The 26,923-nt window shown below is 39.6% G+C and overlaps 1 protein-coding gene across 6 annotated transcripts in view; it reads right to left on the bottom strand.

Moving 5' to 3' along the window:
• Positions 1–1,150: 1,150 nt before the first annotated feature.
• Positions 1,151–26,923, bottom strand: part of AGAP1 (ArfGAP with GTPase domain, ankyrin repeat and PH domain 1) — a 561,813-nt gene continuing 536,040 nt past the window's right edge. For all 6 annotated transcript variants that reach the window (XM_090044999.1, XM_090045000.1, XM_090044994.1 and 3 more), the window contains 2 exons: positions 3,072–3,327; positions 1,151–2,520 (listed from right to left, as the gene is read on the bottom strand). In XM_090044999.1, coding sequence (XP_089901125.1) covers positions 2,317–2,520; positions 3,072–3,327 — 460 coding nt within the window. In that variant the 3' untranslated portion in view covers positions 1,151–2,316. The remainder of the gene's footprint in view (positions 2,521–3,071; positions 3,328–26,923) is intronic.

The raw sequence follows: 26,923 nt of genomic DNA, 5'->3' as shown, positions 1-26,923 counted from the left end.
GTAGAGGAGGAACAATTGTGGAAACTACTCAAAAAGCATTTGGTTTTGAAATGCACACGATATTGCTGGTCTAGGTTGGTAAAACAGGAAAGCCTTTTCTATTCACTGTTCAATTTCCATACAGCAAAAAACAACAAACACAGTATGCTAAAGGAGCAGAAAAGGCAATCAGTGTTCCCTTGCTTTTCCTCTTAGGGCATCTCTTAATCAATCTTTTGTGGACTCTGGGTCTTAAGCCATACTGCCCTTTTTTTAGGTTTTGGATACCTTTGGGACATTAACATTTTTCTTTCAAATTCTGTCCACATATATTTCACTCAGTTCTTTATTTTCTCCTTCCTTTCTTATTTCAACAGAAACGCAGAGCCCCCAAGGAAGCACAACACTGAAGGCCTGTGAAATACATGAAGAATGGGGAGATTTGCAAATTACTATGCTATGTGCACCTGACTGACTTCACATAATTGTTCCTTTGCCATCTAATTCAGCTCAGATTTCAATGTTCTCCGCAATATAGCTTCCCCCCATCCTCATATTGCCATATGCCATTTAAAAATCACTTGCTTTCCCCAGAAACCTTGCCATTTGCTTATCTATGCCAAAATCTGAGTTTTTAGAAGGTGGCAAAAGCCAGCATCAGTCTGGTGATACCACAAAAATAAATCACGTATTAAAAATGAGAGCCTGAATCAACTGTCCAAACTCCTTCTGTAAGTCATTTATGTGAAACAAAACAGCCAAGTTCAGAGTCAAAAGAGCCATGCCATGCCCAGCCTGGAGAAGGACATCAATTCTGATATGAGACAAGTCAGATCTTCATGGACCCAGGCTATGGCTTTTTGTCTTGATCTATGAAAGCTTCATGGTGTCTAAAGTAAAATATGCTTATGCTGCTGACAGACATCCTCCTTTCCCTTCTAAAAGATCTCAGTATGCCTTTTTTGTATGCCAAATATGCCATCATCTCATTTCGATATGATCTTCAAAAGACTTGCATCAAACAAATGGAAATCTAGTTCACTGCTGGAAATATTTTCAATGTACAATGATCTGTAACCCACAGATCCTAGCTAGTTGCACATTATTTAGTACACATCCATTACAGTTTATAAATTAACAGAGGTGTCATTTGTCTGTACAAAAATCAATGCATATTTATGAATTTTTTTATTCAAATAGATTTTACATACATATAATCTAACGACACAATACAAAAATCTGTATAACTTAGGCAATGCATCACAGGAGTGACCAAAAACGCAAGACATTTACCGTGGCAAAATGACATGTGTCTCGTGGCTGAAAAAATATTAGCCTTTTATGCATTTATTTTACTAAATGTACTTGAAATGTTTTTCCTTAGCAGTATTCATTATTCCTTTTTGTGTTTCATAGTTACCCTTATTTATTTTTTCCATTTTGTTTTTACACTAAGGAGACTGCAGTCAAATAACACTCAGCAACTGATTTCCTCTCTTTGGACTGAAAAATTAAACAGATACTAAATTATGACAGTGAATTTAGAAAGGAGGGCTCCAAGGGCTTGAAAGAACATGTCTGAGATAATATGATGCTTCTAAGAATATTGCAATCACATCCAAGCAATCACCGAAGCGTGCCATGTAACTACCTCCTCAGCTAATATGCTTTTTTCTCCGTGATGACTAATCATGTTCTATTAAACAGCGGTAATGCTGGAAGAACTCAACTATACAAGTGTAATGAAGCCAGTATTCTCCCTGGACAGATTAGCTACAACTGATTTGACACATACCATCATAGGAGCTTCAAACCTGACAAACTCTGTGCTTGCTTCTGATTTATGCCGTCAAGCTCTTCAGAGAAGAGAATGAAATCCAAGTGTTCCGTTTGGTAGAGGTGAAATGTACTGATGTGCTTAACTGTCATTTAAGAAAAGTTACCGTTTTTTCTTTCTTTTCTTCTTCCTCCTTTCTTCTCCCTCTACCCCCTCCTTCAACACTCGTACAGCCTATGGCTGGAGACAGCCAGTAAAATGGTCCAATATCATGTGCTATGATTAGAGAACCCAAGACCAAACTCTCTCTCACCTCCCTTTTCATCATTCTAGACATTTTTTTTTAAACTAACGGTTTCTGCAGCCCCCTTTTCTCCTTCTCATCCCTTCGCACTGTCCACATATGCTTTTTGTTTGCTTGTTTGGTTTAGATGGGACAGGGATAGAGGGGAAAAAGGGAAAGGAAAGTTATAAGACTCTGACACAGGTCAGAGCTGTGAAAGAAATGGAGCTATGAGGCTGCAGACACTATTTAGGTCACTGAAAAATACCCAAGTTCCTCAGATGATGGTGGGCATTCTTCCACTGCTGTTGTTCCTGTTATTGTTCTTCCTGGACAAATTGGGTGTAGCCATAAGGACAAAACGCTCATCAGGACAACCGTACTGCAGGAGAACATCAATGCATTCCTGGCTTGTGGCTTGTCTGGCGTAGGCTAATGCTGTGTTTCCATGGGCATCGCGGGCCATAACATCCACACCATACTGCAGAAAGAAGAGATGTCACTTGAGACCCTGCTGCTAACACAGTATTAGCATGGAGGGAATGAAAATGGAAGAGCTATATCTGAGTTTAAGTGGAGGCTGGGGGTTGGGGGGAAAGAGGGGAGGAAGAGAAAAATACACAGAAGACAGAATGCATGACACAGCCCTTATTTTCTTATTTTGTGGGTTTACAGAAGATCAGCTTTCTTCCAGAACATCTTCACATGCTGCCTGTAACAATCTCTTTATAAATGCATTTTGTATGGCTATTCTAGAGCTAGAGCACTTATCCCTCCCTGTCTCCTGCACATCACCTAGTTTCTATCACACTGAAGTAAAAAGAGAGACATATTTTCGTCAAGGCCGCTCTGAAAGCTTATAATAGGAACATGTAGACTAAGGAAAATAAAGAACAACTTTAGCAGACTTCTGAAATATGCTGGCAGCAATACTTTGGAAGACCTTACTGGAAAAAAAAAAGTTTTGCTAAATAGGAACAAGTGAGAAGTAATTCAGAACTGTGTACCTAACATCACAAGGGAGATACTCACCCAAATTAAGAGCTGTACAAGCACGACATTTCCTTTCCTGCACGCCAAGTGCAGGGCAGTACGCCCATCTCCATCTCCACACGTCTCATTTACTTCTTCCCGCGTGCCATGGGCCAGGAGCAGGATGACGGTCCGCAAGTCTTCCTCAGCTGTAGCTCGCAGCAGGTGCTGGCCTAGGGAAAGCTCCAAGCACTGCAGAGGGGCAAGGAAAAGCTTCTGCTCATATTTAGCACGTATCCAGCGTTCTTTTTCTTCCCTAGAGAAGGAAAAGGAAATACAACCTTCAAAACTGGGACCACTGTCTTTGACTAATAGCATACAAGGTCATTACAAGACACAGTGACATATGGAAGCTGGTTGGCAGAAATTATTTTTCTTGCAAATTTTAGCAAAAGACCTGACACAGAAACATTTCCTTTAAACTTGAAACTTGCAACACTATTATTTATTTGTACTGTCACTGTGCCTAGGAGTCCCAGTCATGGGTAAACATCCAACTGTTCTGGGCCGTGTACATTCACATTTCTCCACAATCATAAGGGACTAGAGATCTAAGTTACATACTGACTATATGTAATAGCCTTTTACTTCAAGAGTGCATTGGGTCATAAATCATGGCAGATGTAGCCATATTACTTAACCATACCACTTACAATCTTTACTCAGGAGGTGCCCAGGACTAAAGCAGTCGAAAGGATCCAGATCAGGGAGAATATATATTGGTGTTTCCTGAATTATACTTAGACATGCACGGTGATAGCACTGAAGTCATTCATGATCTCGCTCTCTCTCACCAGAACACTATCAGTGAACAGTGACAGGACAGTTAAGTTTCACTAAGGGAAAGAAGTTTAGGAGTTTTTTTTAAATGGAAAACAAAAAATTTGAAAAATGGCTTCTTTTGCTGGGACAAGTAAGTGGAAAAAGTGTCCTAAAATACTGTTATATCATAGGACAGCAGATTACTCTGCCATTGGTTGAGTCTTTCATTTATAACCCCCACCCCTAGAACTCCGTAATGTCCTCTGGGCGATCCTCTCACAGGTAAATTCCCATTTGTAGGTGCTCCTGGCCAACAGAACAGGTATCTAAATGGAAATCTGCCTACCTGTGGACACCGCATACAATATCTAGCAAGGAAACTCATTACTGCTGACATTTTTTCCTCCAGCGGGAAAAAGAAAAGCTCTGTTTATGCCTTTCAGTAGTGTTTATACTACTTCTAGTAATCTAGTGTCAGGTTAGCCCTAATCTGTTTTTAAATACTTATGTAAACAGATACTTCCAACAGCAAATCTGGATTAGTTTTGCACCACTTCCTGGTACATGTGGAGTGACCTTACTTTGACCTCCCTAGACACTTTTCATTCAAAGCCTCCAAAAGCATGAGTTTTGCAACACGAATATTAATTTACCCTATCAATATGCAGTATTTTTCCTGTCTAAAGAAAAGTACGAGTTTTCAGTGTATGAGAAAAATGGGCATGCTCAAAGCTCTGAATAGCTACTACATCTAAATACTGACACTGTTCTGAATGCTGAAACATTGCCTTTGAGTCTGATACTTGAAATACAGGATATTTTAAAATGCTCAGAATTAAGGAAAAATGCTTGTAAATAATGTTTAGGTTGTGAGACAAAGTGACAAGAATGAGGACATTCACAGGAAGGATTAATATTCCAAGTTTTAACTTGTGCTGCTATGTTAAAAAATAACTAAACATGCAGAGAAAGAGTGGTCTGAGAGGGCTGCAGTTGCTTAAAATGGGCTCCAAGATGCCATTTCTGTATTTTAAGTGCTTTCCCAAAATCAGAGGATGTTGTATAGCTTTCATTTATCCCAAGCTAGTACATCATCAAGCCAACAAAGTAAGAAGGCGCAGGCTTTGGTAAGGCGCATTTGAAGTATGCTTTGTATTTATTAAAAATGAAATGGAGTATAATGACAAATTATTTTATAAACACATAATTTACACTTACAAACTGGGCAGGACAAAAGAATTTGATGGATCTTAACAGTTCCACTATGGAAAAAAGTGCATGCATTCTTTCTGAAGGAGACCATTATTATAAAAAACCTGCTTCTACCTCGGTCTGCTGAACAATACACTTGTAAAATATTAGTTATGTGGACCGGAAGATCACAGAATACAGATCAACTCTATTCTTCCCCCCATCTTCCCTGAAATTGGTTACTTGCATTTCTAATCACAGTCATGACACCAGCTGTGGTAACCAGGGTGAATAGGAGTTGCTTTCAGAGTTTAAGAAAAACTGTCTATTCCACTCACAAGCTGGATATGAGAACAAGATCCTTGGGGGGTGGAGGGGGTGAGCATCATTTCAGCCTAAGTCATAAAATGTGACTGCATGTGCACTGTATGGAAGCAACACTAAATACTGCAAGTTCAGGTGAAAACCTTCAGATCACTCGGCTACCCTGGTTTTACAAATTCATTGACATAAATTTACATACATTCTGAAAGACGAGGAATGAGGAATCATTTAAATATATGTTTCTTACACACAGTAAAGAGAACAATGCTGCTGGGTGAGAATGATGCAAAGACGGGAATCCTGCTATCTTTGGGAAACATGTGAGAGTCACAAAATGCCCAAGCCCTACCCACATTATCTTGATGCATCAAAAGGTTTATTCAGAAGGGAAAACAAAACACACAGACAAAAAGCAGAACACAAACTTATTAATTCTGAGAGGGAGAGCAGCCCATCACTTCTATTTCTCCCATGGGCTCAGGAGAGAAGGCAAGAGGAAAAGGATACTACCCATCCTCTTGTCAAAAGATTTATATTGCTGCATAAGAAGATAGCACCTTCTGTTTGTCTCGCACAATTATGTGATCAAGATTCAGTATAAACTCAACATTTGCTGCAGAGCTGAAGAGTTATTTGTCACCCAAAACATTCAATAAGTACTCTAGAGTCCCTGCCTAATCGGGGGAGGGTTCTGCATTTTACAGAAGACATGATGCACCATGCCATTAGCTTGCTGTTTTATTGCACCTCAATTTTCCCATGTATAAAATAGGTGCAACACCTATGTGCTATGAGTGCTTAATTAATTAGGCCCCTTCCATGAATGAACAGTCCCATGCGAGTATGTGTGGAGTGCAGTTCTGCTCAATATGAGCAGCAGTACTAGTTTTTAAGGAACCCTGACAGCCTCCAGTGGAAGGTATAACCTTAGATACTGCAATTTCAATGATAGTTTCTAATGTGAGAGAATAATTTATATTTAAAAACAATTCCAGACCCTGCAGTTATGGGAGAGTATACTGGACAGTGTTCATCTACAACCCATTACACATATAGATATGCAATGTCTTCTTAGTACATTCCTGATCAGTGTCTGAAGCTTTAATACCATCACGTATGAATGACCTGCCTGATCAAGTATTCCTAAAATTCCACTCACAATTTTTATCAGAAAGTAAATAAATCCAATAAATCCAAACACACACACACAGAGTATAGGACACCCTGGCACAGACTATTTCTGATACCCAATGTCAAATGGGATTCAAAACACAAGTGTTCTAAGTGGGACACACGAAACATACTTAATTTAGACTTTTGTATAGTAAACTATCCTTAATCACTTCACGGATAGCTGGGAGATGGGCAACCTGCTCTCAAAGCATTCAAAATTTGGAATTATTTGTCTTGAGTAAAAAAAATCCAGGAAGTCTCATTGACATCCTCTCTTGCGTTCCTCGTACTACATCTTCTTTCATATTTGGTAGGAATGATTTAATTTTCTGTGGAAAGTTCTGGGGATTTTTCTTGGAGACATTTTGGCTCACTGCACCTTGTTCACCCCAGAAATCATGCCACTAGGACATAATGACTACAATTGTTTCTCTGATGTCACAATTTCAGTACTGGGATCCACAGCTTGTCTTGGTTGAGCTTTCATTTTCCCAAAGGAAAGGCCAGTCCAAGAGCAGAGTTGTCAGCAGTAGATCACTTAACCTCATTCCAATACCCTGGAGGACCACTGTTCACATCCCCTGTTAGCTAATGAGCTAAAAAATGAATTATTGGAGCGGTCAGCAATAAGCAGAAAGAGGAGGTACAGTGCTTCATTTCAGCCTCTGCTGACATACCTTTAAATAAATCAACTGAATAAGAGTGAGAGGAAATGAGAGAAAGAGCAACTAATCAGAAAAAGACACTGAACCAATCCCTAAAAATAAAAGAAATGTGCAGCTGAACACCTGCTGGTAAATATTTTCTTCCTCCTAGCCCCATTTGGCACCCTATTAGCCCCTTCTCCGGGCAACCTCTTCTTTGTTAGGTACCCCCAGTTGTAGCCACCCTTGCATGTGAAAAACCGTATCCTAACCATGATTACCTTCCTTGGTTACTGTGACTTCCAAAATTCATTAACATCCTTTTCTCTGGATCAGAGAGCAGGCTAAGGCCACCTCACTGGAGATCTTACAGCATGATATGTTTGGATCTTTTCTAGCTTGCCTGGCCCAGGAGAATGCATGTTTGCTCTTCCTGTATACATTGATTAAGGATACAGATTTTCTTCAATGACCTTGCTGGTTCAAAACACAACCTTTTTACTTGCAGTCGTTTTTATTTTTGAACATACGTACATGGGGAGAATTAATAATCAACTGCAAATTACTAGATGAACTTACAAACAAGCAGAAGCGTTCTAGAAACCAGATAAGGCAATGCTTGAGCTTTTCACCTTTTAAAAGCGAATACCAATATACTGGAACCTAGGTTCCTGACAAATAAAGCTTCACTGTTTACACAAAGGCCAGAGACAAGGAATAATCATCATTGTGCTGTCTTCACCGTGCTAGGAAAAGTGCAGAACCACTGAGCCCTGACCAACAAGTGCCATCGTTTTCTTGACTTTAGTAGGTGTTACCATATTCTCACTGAACTTGAAGTCATTTTAGTCTGATAATTAAACACAGCCAGGACTTTGGTACCATATGTGGGTTGAAGTTTATTAGAAATAGAACAAAACTCCAACCCTCAGTTTATTTTGATCTAATTAATTGCTTGCTTCTCAAGATAGTGACCTATTATTGAAATTACTCTGTCAGCCATATCCCATCACTATTAGCTGGAAGCAAAATGAGGAAATGTAAAGAGGGAGGACAGAGCCGATAGGATGAAGGGATACAAACAGCAGATTTGCTTTTGACACAATTATTTTGCTTCACAAACTAGGATGTAGTCTGTGCTTTCACGTTAGAGCAGAAGCTACACATTTTAGAGTCCATGTCCAGTGTAACTCAGACCCTTTTCTACTCTACCCTTTTCATCGTTTAACTCTCCTTTTTCAATGAGGAATGCATAGGTGTACACCTAACACAGATACAGGTTGGAGCTGAGCATTGTTGATTTTATTTTGGCTCTTCCTACTCTTCCTCCCTACTGTTCTCTTCCACCTCCAGCCTCATTCTCCCTCTTCAAATGGACAAATGTATTAAGAAGAGAAACAGGAAAGCAAGGTGAGAAAAAAACCACATTCACTTTGGCATTAGGAACAATGTAACTACAGGAATTTACAACTTGTTGTTTAGTCAGACCATGTACGAGAAGACGCATGACATTTCAACATGAAACTTCAACAGTGGAGGAATAAATTCTTTTCATACCTGTTTCACAGATTAGCCAAACACAAAGGAGTTTCCAGAAGCAACATTTCAATTTTTATTTAATCTGATATATTTCAAAATATCCAAAACAAAGCACTTAAATGATGAACGATCTATTGACACAAGAAATGCTTTCTCTAGGAAAGCTTCCAGACTCTGAACATCTCATATACTCAAACCTCACTGTTTTACCACTTAATGGCTGTACATTTAATACAACCAGCATACTAACATTTAATGTGGCAGTTATCCGGCTAGCTCAGCCACAGACGTGCCCCACTTGCTATCCCATCGGGAGCTGACAAGGTTAATGGGTCTGTTTCAAGAAAATGATATTAACCCAACCCCTACAATACCCCAAAACTGGCTTTAAATGCATCTCCTGTAGCGTCCCAGGATGTGTCAATGACTCAGTGATTTAGTGATGCAGAGAGCATGCGTCAGACAATCAGTGCCGTAACCTCATCATCAGAGAGCCTGGCTTCTGATTATGCTGCAGGTTTTCTTCTAACAAAGCTGTTCGAGATGATGCCTTTCAGTATTCAATAACTTGTCCCCCCTTTGTTTTGTTGGAATATTCAACATGGTGTTTTTGGTAGGGAAAAGCAATGGAACAGAGACATTTGTTTGGGGTGGGAGAGGGAGAATGGAAAAGGTGAGAGAGATTCACAATATTTTTAATTGTGACTAGAAGGGAGGGGAGAAGAGAGGGTGAGAAGAAAGAGCTAGCAGCAAGGAATTTCCAAAGTGTCTTCCTGCCTCAAGCAAAGCAGGAACTGGGAGGAGAGGCATGGAACAGGAGTTGGGAACAATATGCTGAGAAAACAGAGGGGGCTTCCTCTCTCTGCAGGAGAAGACCCCACTCTATTGCAAAGTAAGTGCTTAGCAGTTGACTGCTTCCTAACATGCATGCCTTCTCTCCTAGGCTGCGTTGCTAAGGGGAAAGGCGCACAGGCCCACTAGGAATACAGGTCCCTGGCAAACAAGGAGGCTGCAGACAGCAAACAAAGACTGATGGGTATTTATTCCTTAATTACGGAAAGCTTTTACAAAACTGGCCACTGTAAATCCCGCATGCTGAGAAAGGGAGTTACAGGACAAGGATTTATGTGCACCAGGGCCAAGAGGAAATAAATACCTCAGTGGCTCCTGATCAATACCTGAAGTGTTTTGCCAACTTGCAGGGTGTTTTATGAGCTGTAAGGACAGAAAAGAATCATTAATAATTAAATAAAGTCAACCTATTAAGCTTATTACATCTTACACGTTATAGTTAAACATGGCAGGCAGATGAAGTAAGGTCATCTAGAAAAGCTGTGGACAGTATGACATGCAAATATACTGGGTCAATAACACACACAAGCTTGGTGTACAACTCCAGACCTGTGCTCTGACAGCCCATCAGCACAGGTAAATTTGCATGGTTATGTTTCTATCATTCTCTCTTCACAAGGAGACCATTTGCATGGAATTGAAGTTCTAGTTTCATCAAAGCTGCAGCTTTGTTTACTAGAAAATAGAGGTGTGATGCTCATAATTGAATGTTGCACAACTGCTCCAAATTCAAATTTATTCTCATTTCATGTTAAACTTGAATATGGGTCTCTTTTGCATCAATAACCAGCCTGTTTGCAGATGGAAATGACCCATATTTTACACATATGGGTCCTGTCCATACAAGCGAGCATGTGCCTGTTGCAAAGCAGGTTGAGATGCTGCAAGAGGCATTCTGGGAAAGAAAAAAATGTTCTCTGCACTGTGTATTTGCAGTGCGAACGCTAAATTTGATACCAGGAAATCCCAATGTGAAAAAATAACACGTTGGAAAAAATCAGCACAGGGCATGCTCCTGGAGCATGCTGTGAAGCAACCGGAGGCTGGGTCCTCCAGAGAGATGCTCTGGCCAGAACTTCTCTATGGCTCCCCCGTGACTGCTGCTCCAGCATGCTGCTTCATTTGGCCCAAAGGTCAACTGTGCAGCCACAGCCCACTGACAGGTGGCCCAGAGGTGCAGGAGGCTCTGCTGCATTGCCCATACCACAGCCCAGGCAGCCGTGTGGTCCCCGCCTGGGTCTGGCAGGCATGCAGACATGGGGCCACAGGTCCAAGGGGGAGGATGCTGTCGCATGTGGCAGCAGGTCACAGCCAGGCAGCAGACCCCACAGCCAGACTGCTGCAGTGGGTAGAGGGTGCAGGGATCACTCTAGATTAGGGCTGCTTCAGCAGTCTAGCTGGCACAAGGGGTAGTGTGTCCAGATAACAACTGCCTGGACCTCAGAAGCTCCTGAGGGCAAACAGACCGGACCTGCTTGCCTGGGCAGGTTTTTATACTGCTGGGGCCAGCACCTTTGCACCTGCACTGGCCCCAGCCTCTAGCTCCCGCTGGCTGCAGATCTGGGAGGAGCTGAGCTGGGCCAGTTTAGTGCAAGTGGCACAATTTGCCCCGTACCAAAGTGCATGTTCAGGCATGTGTGCCGAGGCACAAATCTCCAGCACCAATTTGGGCCTCTGCTATGTGAGCTGCTGCAAGCACATGTGCCTGCATGTGTGGATGTGTCCATATATGTCTGCACGTGCTTACACAAAACGGTGGTTCTACAAAGGCAAAGAGGTATTTTTCATGTTTCACCTGTCATCCAACCAATAAAGTGTCAGTCACAAAAGTTTATTTAGTGGTCCAAAGATATGAATGCTTTCCTATCACTTAACACCACTGCCACTCCTAGTACTTCAGTGTTATCATTAACAATTTGTGTTAATTTCTACAGCTCACTAGTTGCAGATTTCTAATACTTGCAGCCTGGTTTGAATTTACCTATCGAATTGGTCACCTACTGAAAATCACCTATCAATATTTAACACCCATCCTTTTGATGCAATAAAAACTCCAGCACCCCTTCTCTGCTCCCTGCTTCTGCCACTTCCTCAGTACCCAAATAACATCGCTTTCAACTAACAGCATTTCCTATGCTTCTAGTTTTGCTTTCAGTGATGCTACAAAAAACCCCTGAACCATCCCCTCAGGTGCGAGACACCTGCTGGATTTACAACCATATAACAATAATTACTGGCCAGACCAGCACATTGAAGTTTACTGACGTGAATTGACTTGGGTAAATATACTGCAATTGTGGACTCTGATACATCGTATAAAGCAGCAGTAAATGTAACATTTTCATTGCAGAACATACCACTAAATCAAATAGTTTTTAAGGCACACTTGGTAAGACATCACATCAGAGGATTACTCTGTCGGTGATTAAATAAAAACTCCACAATACGCTTTGCAGAGAGAACACTGCGGACATTAAGAAAACACTCAATTTACTGAAAATAAAGAAATCTAATTGTGGCAACTACAAATCCTACAAGCCTGTTACCCAGTCTTTTCTTGTTAAAAAACTAACCATGTTTTTATTCACATGTGAACTACGAAGCAAAAAAAAGCTGCAGACTAGCAAAAGCTTGTTTTTTTTCTGTGGTTTGTCTCAAAGCCTCAAACCCTAGCATGTACCATACATATATGTGTACTATACATATGTGTACTATAATATGTGTACTATACATATTTTAAGAGATTACCATCAAAGTCTGCAAAGAGAGGAATAATAAAGGGAAACTGTCAGATTTCTCTATATCCAACTTAGGGAAAAATGTTGTAAGAGTCTCAAGAGGAGCCTGGATAAGCTTTTGCAAGAGATAGCTAAGGCATAATATTTCTGCATCTGTTTAGGGGGCTTTGGACTAGATAGCCCTTGAGGTCCCTTCCAACCCTATGATTTTAAAAGGAGCATACAATGTCTGGATGAATGGTTTATGGGGGTTTCCACTGGGATATAGAAACATTCACTTATTTGAATTTAGCCCATGTCAAATCAGAAGTTGGTACTTTCCAACCACTGTTTGACGGCCTAAAAAACCTGCAAAAGCTGGTGGGCTCAGTCCATTTTCTTGTAGAGAGATGTTCACACATAAACAAAACACTGTTGAGGCAAAACAACAATATACTTGTTTTTCTTGTTGACAGTGTCATCACTAGGATCCCGTGGACCTATATAATGTACAGTAAGAATCTACTACTTCTAAAGTCTGCCAAGAGAACGAGCCTGAGGCACACTTTTCACAACAGTATTTGAAGTTTGCAATGAAACTATATACAACCCATTTAAATAGACCATTCCAATTTCAGGGTTGCCAATCGGGCAACTTCCAAGAATACTAAAAATATAATGCTTAAAAATAAGAAAGAAAAAGGAAGTTACAAGTTATCTTACATTAGATACAGATACAAACTATAAGCCACAGTGTACCTTAGTTTCTTGAGTGATTGACAAAGTATAGAAATAAAGAAAATATTAACTACAAAGATATACTTTTGGCATTTTATTATGCCTATATTAGCTTACTTGTGTAGATAACCTAAACATGAAATTCAAAATATACACAATAGTTTATGACTGACTGATTAAAAATTTTAGTTTACTGTTTAATACACGTCACTTCATTTTGAGCATTTCACTCACTCATTTGCTATTAGTTAAGGATAAATTTCTCCAATATGAACAATACACTTCAGAAAACTACAAGCATTATTTAAATTTGGCTCAAGAAGTTGTAACAATTCCTCTTTTCTTTTAAAAATGGTATAATTTCTATTCTGACACTGAATTTTTCATATTAAAAGCACAGAAGGGATGAACGACTGCTTTGAATGGATGCTGCAACTGAAAATTTTGTGCAAATTGGGATCAAAATATCATTATAGCTGTTTATACAACAAATGCTTAGCTATTTGAATCTAAAGTACATCCAAATTTATCAGGCTTTTGCTTTCATGCTCATGATTATGTAGAGCTCCTGTATAATATTTAAATACTAGAAAAAGTGCAGCACAAATATCTCAATACATAAATCTCAATAAATCTGTGCCAGGTGAGAGACAGACCGAGGTAGCCAAGTGAAGTTCTCATAGACCCAGTGTAATGTGGCATATAACAGGGATGTACATCAGCAATGCACTTTACAGCAGTTCTTCCTGTGATGCGACTATCACACTGCATTAGGGATACCATAACAGTCGCTGATGTGATCTGCTTTGGAACATATCGCATCATAAACAGATGAAAGAAGAGAAATGGAGCTTTTCCTCTGCTCATATTGCTATAAAGTGGGTAAGTATCCTAGTTATGAGCACACCAATGCTTTATAAATAACACGGGGGGAAATCCAAGGTCTATCCAAGAGCTAATAAACTTGTGATTTATACAATAAAAAGGTCTCAGACAAGGATTTGCCTAAAGCAGATTGTACATGGGTTTTTATATTGACAGGGAAAGGAAAGACAAGGCAAGATTTGAGCTACAAATTTTGAATATAATTTTTGTTTAAAGACCAGAAACCAAATGGTATTCTTGCAGTACATGAAGAAACTTACAGGAAAAATTTAAAATCTTGGTGGTCCTAGCCTCCTGTTCTAACATAACCTGTTATAAAATAATTTGGGCGACAAACCAACCAAAAACTTATTCTGTTTACTTTACTTTTAATTATTATTTCTTTTTAATTATTATTTTTTATTATTGTTTAATTATTTTTAAAATACTGTACCTCCATCAATGCAAATAAAACAGGAACTGTGTTCATTTTGTTTCTCTAAAAAATAAACACTTTTTGAAGAAACGAAAAGATTACCCTAGTTAATGCACACACAATTAAAAAGCTAAATAAAACAGTAGTAAATTCAGTACTTTACCATAGATTATGAAAAAAACATGCATTTTTTCAGAGCAAGAAGAAACTAAAAATAAATGTTTTGATTTTGCTAAAGTCGGTAGCAAAGGAAAGACATTTACAGCTGAGGTTTTAGTGAGATGAAGAACAAACACATCATTAAAATCAATCCAATTTATAAACATCTTATAATAATGTAACATAGAAAGGTCTTTTTCCTCACCTGGACACCAGACCTCCCTTCCCTTTTCAGCACCTTGCATCAAGGTACGTCCATCTCTTGCTTCTTTCACCAGCTCTTTTTGACTGACTTCTTCCCATCTCTCTCTCTTGGCCATTCTTGCCTTGTTTCTCCATCTCCTTCCTTGACAATTCAGTCTTTTCTATTCTCCATACCCTCCCCTTAGTAGCAATCTTTGTCTTGTCTACCACATCCTCTTTCACCTCCATGACTGTGGACCTTTTCTGCCTCCATCACCATTTACTCCAAGGTTCTGGAGCTGAAACTGAATATTAATATACTACTATACGCCTTCAGTGTTTTAGATCACATGTCTCTGGTTCTAACTGGCGTGTTAGATCACTTGGAGTCGTCCCTCCATTTAGTCAACAGGTTACACAGGTTAAAACCCAAGTTAAAATGAAATGAACAGTTGATGCTCAGCATTTTTGAGAAACAAGGCCCCACTGGTGTGAAAATGCCATAATCAGATTCCCACATTTTCTAGAAGCATAAAGCAGCTCTAGCATTTCCTCTAGCACATGAAAACAAAATGAAATCTTGAATAAATAAAAGTAATTGTAGTTTCTGCCATGACCATCATTCACTTTCTTTAAGGGTACCAAAGAAAAAAGAAGGTGTCGTATAAATGCCTTTCTGGCTCTAAAAGCCCAATAGTTCTATGTTAGGGTTTGCAAAGATGCCTTTAAAATGGAATTCAGCTGAGTCCCAATAAGGAAAGTTAACAGTAAGTTAAACAAAGAGGATGCCTGTATAGACAAAGGTGTTTCACTTTGAATTGGACTACCTATTTCACATCTGTGCAAACCCCACTGATTTTAGTAAAAATAATACAGATAAAAACCTGACCCAAGTCTTTGAGACTACTATCCTAGATGTCTGATAAAGAGGCACAACACTCAAATGAGTTTTGTTTATTACTTATGAAAAACTATCAAGAATGTGGGCCTTGGTCCAACTCAAAATCTATGTAACAACATATCAGAGTGGTCTTTCAGCAGAGCACTGGTGTTATCAATATAACCAAGCTGCCAGGAACAAGATAAGAATGTGATGCTAGGGGAACAAGTGAGTTGCATACTTTGAAAGTTAGGGTAGTGCCCTTGGACATCATTTTCCAGTCATTATTGGGCACTAAGGCTAAGGACAGATATTACACAGAAACTGGTTTAAGTGGTCAGAAACTGGTTTAAACCTGTAAGAGAACAGATGTTCAGTGCACATGAACCAGTTTGGAAATGGCTGAAACTGGTTTGAGATAAATCTGGTTGCATGTAGTATCAGACTTAACTGATTTGGGTCAAACCAGTTTATGCAATGTCTGTCCCAGACCCCTTGCTGGTTTAAGATAAACCAGACTCCCCAGCATCCCAGCATGCTCTCTGGGCTGGGCAGGGCTCTCTGCTCCTCAACAGTGCAGGCCCCTTCCTTCTGCTCCCTGGCCAGAGCTCTGGCAGAGACTGCAGGCATCTGCCTGGCTTCTCCCTGGTAAGCAGGGAGTATTCCCTCCACCCCTCTGCCTTATGGAGAAACCTCAGCATTAGCTAGCAGACCACATGCTGGCTACAGTCCAGGCCATGGGAGATGATAAGGCAGATGGGCTTTTTGGAGCTAATCAAAGGTAGCTGGTAATGTCCATCCTTGGGAAAGCTGTTTAAGAAGAGCTTGAACTAATGGAGAGAGGCACTGTTTTCTTAATGGCGTGATAAACACTGAGTTAAGGGTGATAAACAATCCCTACTGGGCTCCTGGGGGGGGGGAGAGGAGCAGGGGAAACCCTCCCTAAGCAGAACGTCCTGCCAGGCCTGGCCACACCCACCTTAGCTCAGCACTGAGTAAGAAAAGGGAAAGCTGCTCTACCGCTTCCCAGCTTCTAGCCCAAGCCATTGCAGGAATATGCCTGAATGTTTTCAGTCCAGAGGGGATGTCTGTACGGATACAAACTGGTTTAGCCTAGTCAGGTTAGACTAACCTGCAAAGATTGAATCGATTCAGGCTCAGGTTTTTTGAATGTCTTTCCCTAGCCTAAAGCAACTAGATCTTCATAGAGCAGGCAAATGCTTATGTCACTTTCAGGTCAGACACTCAAATGCATCAGTCACTTTTGCAGCCTTAAGCTTTGCGATGTAGTGGCAGAAAGATAAGAATTTGTACCTAGGAAACAAGTGCAGAAAATTTAACAGAAAAAAAGAAAAAGGATAGGTAACTTGCACCAAATAACATGACTGGAAGCTCCAGTCACATGCAGAAGAATGCACAGGGATTTAAGATATTTGCCAGAATGGATCATTTTTAGCCCTTTGCCTGAGAAGAGTTTGCGCAAAAGACACTTTTTTGTTTCCTGCTGCTTTCCTGCATAGTCTCTTCAGGGCACATTTGGAAATTATTTAAAAAGATGAAATACCTCTAATCTGTTACCAATTAGAAGAAACATGTGAATATTATTTTCTAATTTGTGACTTGAGTGTGTCTCAAAACCAGAGAGGAGTAATTGAAATAATTACAGCTGCTCCTGAATATTTCTATTATGCTCCTGAAATAAGAGAGCGGGTATGTCCTCTTTTGCCTGATGTGCCCCAGGGCTGAATGTATCGATAAGTACATCAAAGCCTTGAACATGAACTGCCACAAAATTGTAATTCCTACCAAGTGCATGTTGCCTTGTGGCAGCTAGAACCTAAGGCCTTTTAAACTGATTAGTTAGTTCCTAATGGTCTTTGTCAAAAACTCAGACTAGGGGGAGGGAACTATTAAGGAAGAGGCAAAAGTTTAATAGTAAACACTCAGCTTTCTACTCTATTCAGGAAGTCCACCATGAAACTAATTTTCAGAGGGCTACTGATGTATAAGATCTAACCCCTGATTTATAATAGCAGCCATGTAGATATTTTTCTGAAATCCAGACAGTGCGACTTGAGTGACTAACTCCTGAAAATTGGTAATTTCCTGGTGGTTAGCAGTAGCGGATTCACCAATGAGATATCAGCAAAAGCTAATAAATTTATAGTGCGTTATATGCCAATTAGACCCCTTCAGCCATTCAAGAGGCACTGCCACCAATCAGGTTATCCTTCCATAAATGTACTCTTTAGAGCTGATCTCATCACAAATCAATCCTGCATTCAGATTTTCAAAGCACAATTCTCATTAGTATTACCCAGCAAATGTACTTGCAAAACAATGCAGTGAGCATTTTTTCTTCTCTAAGAGCCCTTTCCCAATGCCCTGTGCCTAGTTATTCTCTTCTTGTGTACAGTCATGCCAGTACTTCAAATGGTAAATAATCATTCTCAATATCATATTCATTCTGCACAGAACCAGATTTATTACTTACTTCATACTGGGGAGTTTCATAGTCATTCACAAGCCATCCGTGAATCTCTTGGTTAAATTACATCCCTGTATTTAATCATGCACCATGCAATATTCCATCAATACAGTGATTCATATTAGTTCCCTTAGCTAATACAGTCTTCCTCCCTATGACATACAAAAGCAGCAGACACTCAGCAATGGGTTATTACAGCACTGCAATTGGAAAAGGCGAAAGAATAAAAAGTATAGAAAGAAAAATAAAAAAACCTGAATGAGCATGTTCAGTACATTTTATACTCTTGCCACAATCTGTATTACCTCTTTGTGCTTAGACCTATGCAAGAAATGTTATATTTTAGATTACATAATGGCCTTCCAAAGTGTACTCCTGTCCTCTGTAAAAAAGGGCCACATAAAACCTTTGGGTTTTGGCTGTAATTTAAGGCAGTATAGGTGCACATTAGTCAGCATTATCATTCCCAAAACCAGGGTAGATACATGCATTTCTAATTCTTAAGACTCTACCCAAGGGCATTTCATTGACATGGATTGCATATTCATTTATGGACAATGCAAGGCACCTTGGATGTATAACACAGCACACATTTTCCTTGAATTATCTTCTTTTTCGTCAGAAGTCTAAGAACTGAATCTGACAAGTGTGTCATGCAAACATGATGTTAATACTGCTATGTAGGCCTTTACATATTTCATTTCAAAATTACTTGCCATTTGTGCAAAGCAGCTGATCAAATGTGATCTGATTGAACTAAACATTACATGATTTGCTCTAGTCAGCTGCCAGAGTAAGTGCTAATAGCACCATTAGCAGACAAAAACTGTACGTTATTATTGCATCTCACCAGCTTTTTGCAGCTTTGACAGGTACACTTGTGGGTGCACTGAACAAAGTTTGGGGGACCCTGTATGTCCGCTGATCAAATTCCTACCAAGGAGATAGCCTGGCCATGGCACCACACCATCCAGAACAAAGAGGTGGCGTAAACTACCTCCAACTCCAAAGGTCTATGGAGCCTCCAGGAACTGCATTGCAAATTTTCCTTCATGGAAACAGATTCTGTTACGATTTTCCACTTTAACTTGTGGTGATATAACATGGTCTGAGATCCTATCAGAGCTCACAAAAGATACTAAGCCTAACTTGACTGCTATTGTAGAATTACAGTATTTTTGTCAGCGAAGTGCAACAGAGTATATTAAGAAAGGACTGGATGGCTCAGAGGACAGGCAGGATGAATGACATTTTCACCACTAAATTACTGGTCCAGTATGGCACAGAGTACATGTAAATATATTCTGCCAAATCCAGCTCTTGCCCTCAATTGTTCTTTGGAATTCAAACTGTCATGAGTATAAAGCTTTTTGAACCCTGATGGCCATGAAAACTTAAAGAAAGCATAAATGGACACAGTATTAACTTTTCTCTAGTAGGCTAGTTAAAATAAAAGCCACAGGAGGCATGAAATAGTCTGCTCATTTCAGAGGGCTGTTTACTTTGACACCTAAAGATTATGATTTAAATACCAGCATAACTGTATTTCAATTGCAGATAATTCATGCAGAAACACAATGTTCACGTGCCTATTCAACATTTCCAAACTACCTTCTCTTTGCTTCAATTTCTTGCCTCACAAAAGCTACTCAACCTCTGTTTCCCACTTCCTGACCATTTTAATGATGAGGTATGTACTGCCAATATTATCTGTTAGCATGCTAACAACTGAAAGTGAATATGGTCATCTTTTCTATATTTAATTAAAACTCTCATTTCTTCAAATCACAACAGAGGTGCCTCAAGCTTCTATTCTGCTGTGCCAGAGGATCTGGATCCAGTTATATTCAGCCTATGCTGGGGCTAAGTTATTGCTAGTTCATGATCAATGGCCTGTGTGAAATGACTTAGTATAGTTTTAGTTCAGTTCCTACATCAAATCCATATTGATTCCTCTTCTGCAATTTTAGCAATGGAACCCCTATGAGCTGAATGGATAAAGGCTAAATGGGAGAGCAATCCCTGAACCAAAAAATCCAGATTGAGACTCATAATTGGGCAATATGTGGAAGCTCATCTCTCACAGCCTGTGTCCTAGCAGTTTTGCAGACAGAGAATACCACTACTGCCAATCAGGTACCTTTCCTAAATTCATAATTGGATTTTCAGGTGGAGGAAAAATGACAGCTCCCCACCCTGCTCCTTTTATCTGGTGAGCTAAATTTTAGTTCTGATAAAGTTCAATTTTACTTGCCATGGAGGAGCAAGAAAATTTTGCGGTCTCTCCATATAAACATAAGAACAACATCACAAGATGCCTCAGCCTTGGGCTGTCACCTGCATCTTATTTCTACTTAACCTCTTAAATAATGTTGGAATTCACTTTGTCCCCTGATGGGCACCGTAATGAGAACCAACTGTCAATCACAGCTCCATTAGCGTGGACAGACTTTCACTTCCTGAAACAATTTATTGGATTCCCAGAAGCAAATGGGCCTTCTTCCTTTTCAGCTCTGTTTTTAGGGGAACTATTCAAAAGGAGTGGGTATCCCTTCTGTTCCTGCTGAGCTGCCTTTGTTTCCTCCGTTTACTCATGAAAACAGTTTCCTGAGTTTACCCACCTCTTCTGTCTTGGGTAGGCTGAGTGTTTGCCAAAACTTTTTTTTCTACTGCTCAGTTCACCGGCGCTATACAAAACCCACCAGCTGTTTCCAGCTACTGGCTCAGGGAGAAAGTGGGTTTTACTGTTAACCCCTTCCCAACATAAAGTTATTTCCAGAATTGGAATTTTTTTGGATGGTCCAATTTCATACAGGACATATATGAGATCCCACTGATACAACCACATGCTCTATTTTCCTTATGAGAGATTGAAAGTAGCAGCATTCCGAGGTGCCTACTTCTGATTTACCCCTGTAAAAATCTGATTTGTAGAATTTTAATTTGATGCTTGTTTTTGTTTCCTTCCTTTATTCATGGGGAAAGTCAAATTGCAGCTCAAAGAAAAAACGTACTAACAAAGGATAAAACTACTTTATTTGAAACATTATCCATAAAAGGACCGTTTTCAGTTTTCTGAATACGTGCTGTTCTTAAGAGGCTTCTTTGCAATTCGTAAATCTATTTTGATGGGATAATAAAATGTATTTAAAAATATTTCAATTTCTCCCCAAAGGAATTTAAATGGTCAGTTAATCTTTCTGCTTCAGAACAACTCACTGGAGTAAACAGAAGAGGGCTCAAGATTATATAAAACAATGTTTTTTTTCTTCTAACACTGGTCTTGAAGAATAAAATACACTGCACAACTGCACTTGAGCATTAGCAGTATGCCCTTTTAGTATAAATCAGTTTAACTTTTAGCCTGGGAAAAAGAATGTGAAACAAGAGGATAGTTATCTCTAGCCTTCTGTGATTCTCAAGTCAATAGTAAATTGGGGGACTCGTTAGTGCCATAGCAATCCAATCAGGATGAAATTATGCAGTCATGTAAGAAATAATATCTATTAGGCTAATTTAATCAACGAATACTTTACAGATGAATTAGAATGCAGAATCCAATTATTTCAAACATTCGGACTGTCAGCTGCTGTGTTTTTTAAGCAGGGGAAGAGTATAGAAGAGAGATTTAGGGAACCTTTTTTATACGGCAAAGAATAAGGTATACTTTTAACCGGCAAGCTTATAACAGCTAAAAACTGACAACTACAATCAGCACCTTCCAGTGATCAGAACGATCGCACTCAGGCGGGTCTAATCTAACCGTTCTACATGGCCCCTGTGACACGTTGCTTCTGTATATTGGCCTAGACAGCTTGATTTGATATTTCAGTGACTGATAATTAGTCTCAAGTCTTCATAATTTCCTCTTGCCACTCACCCTTTAAAAAGGGCTCAAAATCTTTAAATTACATTTTTTTTTAAAGAAAAGAATGTGGTAGTTGGGTGACACCGTCCTGCTTCAGAACTCCATTTTGCTTGAACATGGGGTCATTCCTGAAAAGGAAAACATGATTCCGGTGCCAAGAAGAAGAAGATTACATGTGGTCAGTTACTGATAATAAAAGGAAAAATTACTTCAAAGAAAACTGGAACCTGCAACAGAATTTTGTTCACCTTGTAACAGAATTCATGAAGCCTTAATCAAAATTATCGTGGATACACACACAAGCATAAGACACTTTCTGGTTCCAATACTGGCACACTATATTCTACAGAAATAAATTTCTCCTTACCTATCATTTTCTTCTTTTTGAAACTGCTGGGTTGGATATTTTATCAGAGAAAAGAAACAAAGGAACTGCCATAAGGGAACAAATTTGTGATCAGTCTGGAGTACTATCTGCTCTCCAATACCAATCAGCACAAGATGCTCCAGGGGGAAGCACAAGAAAACTTGCAGATTGGAAAATGGGAGAAACTGTTCACTCATAATTGTTAATAATTAGAGACTGGCTTGAAAGCCTCAGAACGTGAGGTGTTATATCCCTTCTAGCATTCAGTTCTGAAGTACTGAAGCAAGTCCAAGACCTGCATACTGGGACAAGATGATTGACAGTCATCTTGAAAACCAATGTAAAGTGGTCACAATAGCTTGTGTCACTCTTTCTCCAAAGGTACATCAACAGTGCAACTCATAAAAAACCATGTATGGAAGGCTGACTTCATGCTCTGTGAAGGTACATACTATAGACCACAATATTAGTTTGCACATCTCCTTGGAGCACTTCCTTTTGCAGCCGGTGACAGAACAGGACGCTATGAAAAAATGTATTTATATAGCACAATGTGTGCGCCTGTGGCTCTGTATGGTTCTGTACAGCAATTCTTGATTAATCTAACTATAGAGTCTGAACACTTTTTTGCCCTGGCATCTGGAGTGGTTTGCTCATTGACTGCCTCTTGCTTATTTAAATCTTTAATGCTCTTCTGATGTCCAAATTATGCCTGTTTCACGTGATGGATTAGCACAGAATGTGGGAAGGATAATTTTCTGCAATCTGTGGAATATCAAATTTTGATTACTTTGGGAGGCAAAAGGAAAGTTATAAGTAAACTGTTTTGACTGATAAGGAGCAGAGGGATACTTTATGCAGTGGTTCATTGGAAGTGTTGATGAATGCCTGCAGGACTCTGATGAGTCTCTACAGAAAGCATTCAGAAGCTTCAGAAAGATTTAAGATATTTATTGCGCAAATAAAACAAAACTTAGTGAGGTATGTGGGTGAAGTGGCATAGGATGATTGCAATCTGCTGATTAGACCGAGCGTGACTAATTTTTACAGAACAAACACAAACTCAAGTTTAGGCTTTGCTGTAGAATATCTAAAATGTTGGTGAAGTTGGTTACTGTGGGAAGTTATCTTTTTCTTCATCCCAGCACTGAAACTCATTCCAGAAAAACATTTATAATAGATATTCTTTTAGACGACGTCTTTGGGAGCATAAACTATTTTCTATCATCTCCATTTTAGTAGCATTCTGATACACTACTGAAACCTAAGATGGATGATCTGAGAAGATTGAAAGAGCCCTGAACCGACATTTAAACCAGTTGGGGAAAGGCAAATATAAATTTACTGACAAGTTTTGTGACAGCAAAACTCCCACTTTAGCTTTGGGATGTTTTCCCCTGGGAAAATAATGTGGATTTTTTAGTCCCTTGCTGAGAGAAAGGGAACTATTATTGACTTTTCAACGTCTCCCATAATCCACAAATTTAGAATATGTCTATTCTTCCTCTACTGGATTATTTGAAGATTATATGCTAGTCCATTTAACATCCCCACTTCTTTTTACATGAAGAGCTGTGATAGCTGAATTTCAAGTTACTTATTTATATGAAGAAAGGTGCCCGTTGTGTACCCTAGTATGTCAATTTGTGATCCAGGAAACCTGATGCTTTTGCCAAGTGCTGAGAATCAGACAAACTTCCATGTGTTATGTCTTCCCAGAAGACAATTTTTTTCCCCCAGAGACTATCTACCTTTACGAGGCCAAGAAAGTTTTTCAAAATGGATTTCTTTTGGCATAGTAAGTTTGCTAATGTCTACTGGAGTTTGCAGAAACTTGCCTCTGAAATGCTTGTACATCCTTGTACCATGGCTCTGAAGACTTGAAGGTGTAGCATTTTCTGTGAAGAATTAATACTGCTTTAATGAGCTTGCTTTTCAGAAACAATTAAAAACCTCTCTCATTCAGTCTCTGTGGTGACTTGGGTGTGATTCCTCCTGGATTTTTAGGCTTGGTAAGAAAAGTGGATGACATTTTTATGACCTCAAGTGGGATATGAAGTGCATCTTGGTGAAAGCCCCTCCGGTCTGTTTCTAACCAGAGACAAAAAAAGAACTCCATATTGGAAAGGTCCTTTCAGACAGGAAAATCTGGAAGATTTCTGATCCAAAGTTCTAATGGCCTATATGTGACGTGTCCAAACCATTGCAGCTTCCTTTGTTGCAGAACCTCCAACAACGGTTTGTAGGCTTCAACTTCTCAACTGATTTGCTGCTTGACAGACTCACTGGTACAATGCTTCATGTACGAGACACACAACAGTCTCTTAAAGCAGTGCATTTCAAAAGCCTCAATTCTGTTCTCTAATTTCTTATTAAGCATCCATGCCTCGCAGCCATAAAGCATCCTAACGATGACCACAGCATGCAGCAGATGTAACCTTACCTTCTGTGTAATATTACTGTTTGTTCAGATTTTCTTTAGCTTTGTTAGTTGGCTGGTGGGAATCGCTATTCTGGTCTTGACTTCCTTTTCAGATGTTAAGTCTTCTGTGAAGGTGGCTCCCAGATACTTAAAACTTGCTACTCTTTCCAATAGTTAACTGCCAATCTTCATATCAACACTGCTTGCTGGTGATCTTGGAGGTCTTTGCTTTTCTCAGCACTTATTTCCATTCTGTAGCGCTTTGCAGTTTTGTCTAGCATTTCTGTAAGTTCTTGAAGCTCTTCAGATCATTTTTCCTAATTGTTTTTGATCAAAGCAACATAGACTTATCTGGCTATTTCACAAACAAAACTACAGCTGCAACTGTATCTGCATTTTGCATTTCTGCATCAGGAAATTTAAAACTTTCCATTTGTTGAAAGCAGATCAGCTCCCAAAACAGCTACAAGGAGGACTTTCAGAGAACTGTTTTGGGTTCAGCACAACAGAGATGATGGACCCTTTGAGCACCATCTTTGGGCTATACGACAGTCTTTGTACCAAAATACCTGGACAATACACATTCATATGTGATAACTGTATGATTAAAAGAAACAAATACTAAAAAACTAGGATGATCGTTTGATGCACAACATTGGGAACCAGACCCATAATCACATGTTCTCAATGGTGCACTGATTCCAGTGTTGCATGAAGTGAACCCCCTACACTTTTATTAGCCATGCTGGTAAACTAAGCCAGTAGCCACAGCAATCAAGTTATTTGCTCTTGGTTTATCTTTTGGGAAAAGCTTTGCCTTCTACAGGGGATACAAAAATGTGTCAACCACCTCTAATCCTGCCTGGTTGCTTAGAAAAAGCTCCCTTAGAGATCAAGTGGGCAGCAGCCCCTTAACAGGAACTGGTCTATGAGCTACCGCCACATGTCTAATTAATGACCCTGCCGGTCGCAGCTGGAAGAGCTGAGCTGGGGGTGATTAATTAAATTAGCTGGCAGAGGAAATTACAGTGGAAAAGCCAAAGTTTGATTGCTCCATAATTAACCGCAGTGCAAATAATATCTGCATCTATAACTTCCAGCGATGAGATCAGAAGCCAATTGAATTTGGCACTGATTGAAGTCGTAAATATCCTGTGGTGAAAAATGATAGGTTTGTTCTGAAGGGAAAACTTACAGAAATGGACATCTAGAGGATGCAATAGGGGGAGAAGGGACACCCGAGGAAACAACACTGGCATTAGACCTTTATTTCAGTAGTAGCTTCCTTTCTCTTGCTGTTCAGCTGCAGGCTAATTTTTTTATTTCTTTGGTTTCATTTGAATGATGAGGATAAGGTACACAGTAAACAAAGTATGTAAAACAACTAAACTAAACCCTGTTGATTATTTAGTTAAAATGATCTGTTCCTAAAATTCCTTATAACAGAATCACTGAATCTAGGAAAGGCAAAGACCTATTGGATCATTCAGTCCCTCTTCTCTGCCAGTGGAGGCTTGTTTCATATTGTAAATTTACTAGTGATGGAGTTTCCATTATTTCCCTTGGGAAGCTATTCTGCAGCTGAGTAGGCATAGAGCCTAGGAAAGATTCTCCTATAATCAGATTAAACATTTATTTTTCTAATTTCATCCTATTATTCCTAGTCATTTTTCTTTTTACTATTATAATACTTTCTTCTGAAGTGTGTATACCCTTCAAAGATTAGCAAACCAGTCTGTCCCTTTGCTCCCTTGCAGTTATCACTTAGGCAAGCTAACCATAGCTTAACTCTTTTAGTACTGCCTCATAAGTTATATCCTGCTGCTTTGAATTGCTTTTGTAGTGCTTCTCTACACTACCTTTAATTTTGCAATAGTTTTCTGGTAGCAACATGCCTATAACTGAACATAATTACAATTGTTTCCCCCTAAGCCCAGGGTAGGCAACCTTTTCTAGCTGTGGGCCAGAGCAACTTGCACTCGGTCAGAAGTGAGTGCTAGTACCCAACTGTCATTGCTGCTCATCACCGCAGTGGCACAGGGAGAGTGCCATAGCTGAAACCCCACTTCCTCAAGGTTGGCTCCAGTGGCTCTGAGAGCTGGATTCAGCCCTCAGGCCATAGGTTGCTGACCCTGCCTTAAGCCCTGTTACCCTAAAAGGTGCACAGCTATAATTTTTCAACAGTATATTTAGGTTATTTTCAAATGATCAAATTTTTCAACTTTCTTCAGCAGTATATTTAGGT

The sequence above is a fragment of the Crocodylus siamensis genome, chromosome 4, assembly GCF_052110815.1.
Source record: "Crocodylus siamensis isolate JL-2025a chromosome 4, ASM5211081v1, whole genome shotgun sequence".
NCBI classification, from domain to species: Eukaryota; Metazoa; Chordata; order Crocodylia; family Crocodylidae; genus Crocodylus; species Crocodylus siamensis.
Note: the sequence above shows the minus strand (reverse complement) of the source record. Positions and strands in the feature narration are given on the sequence as shown.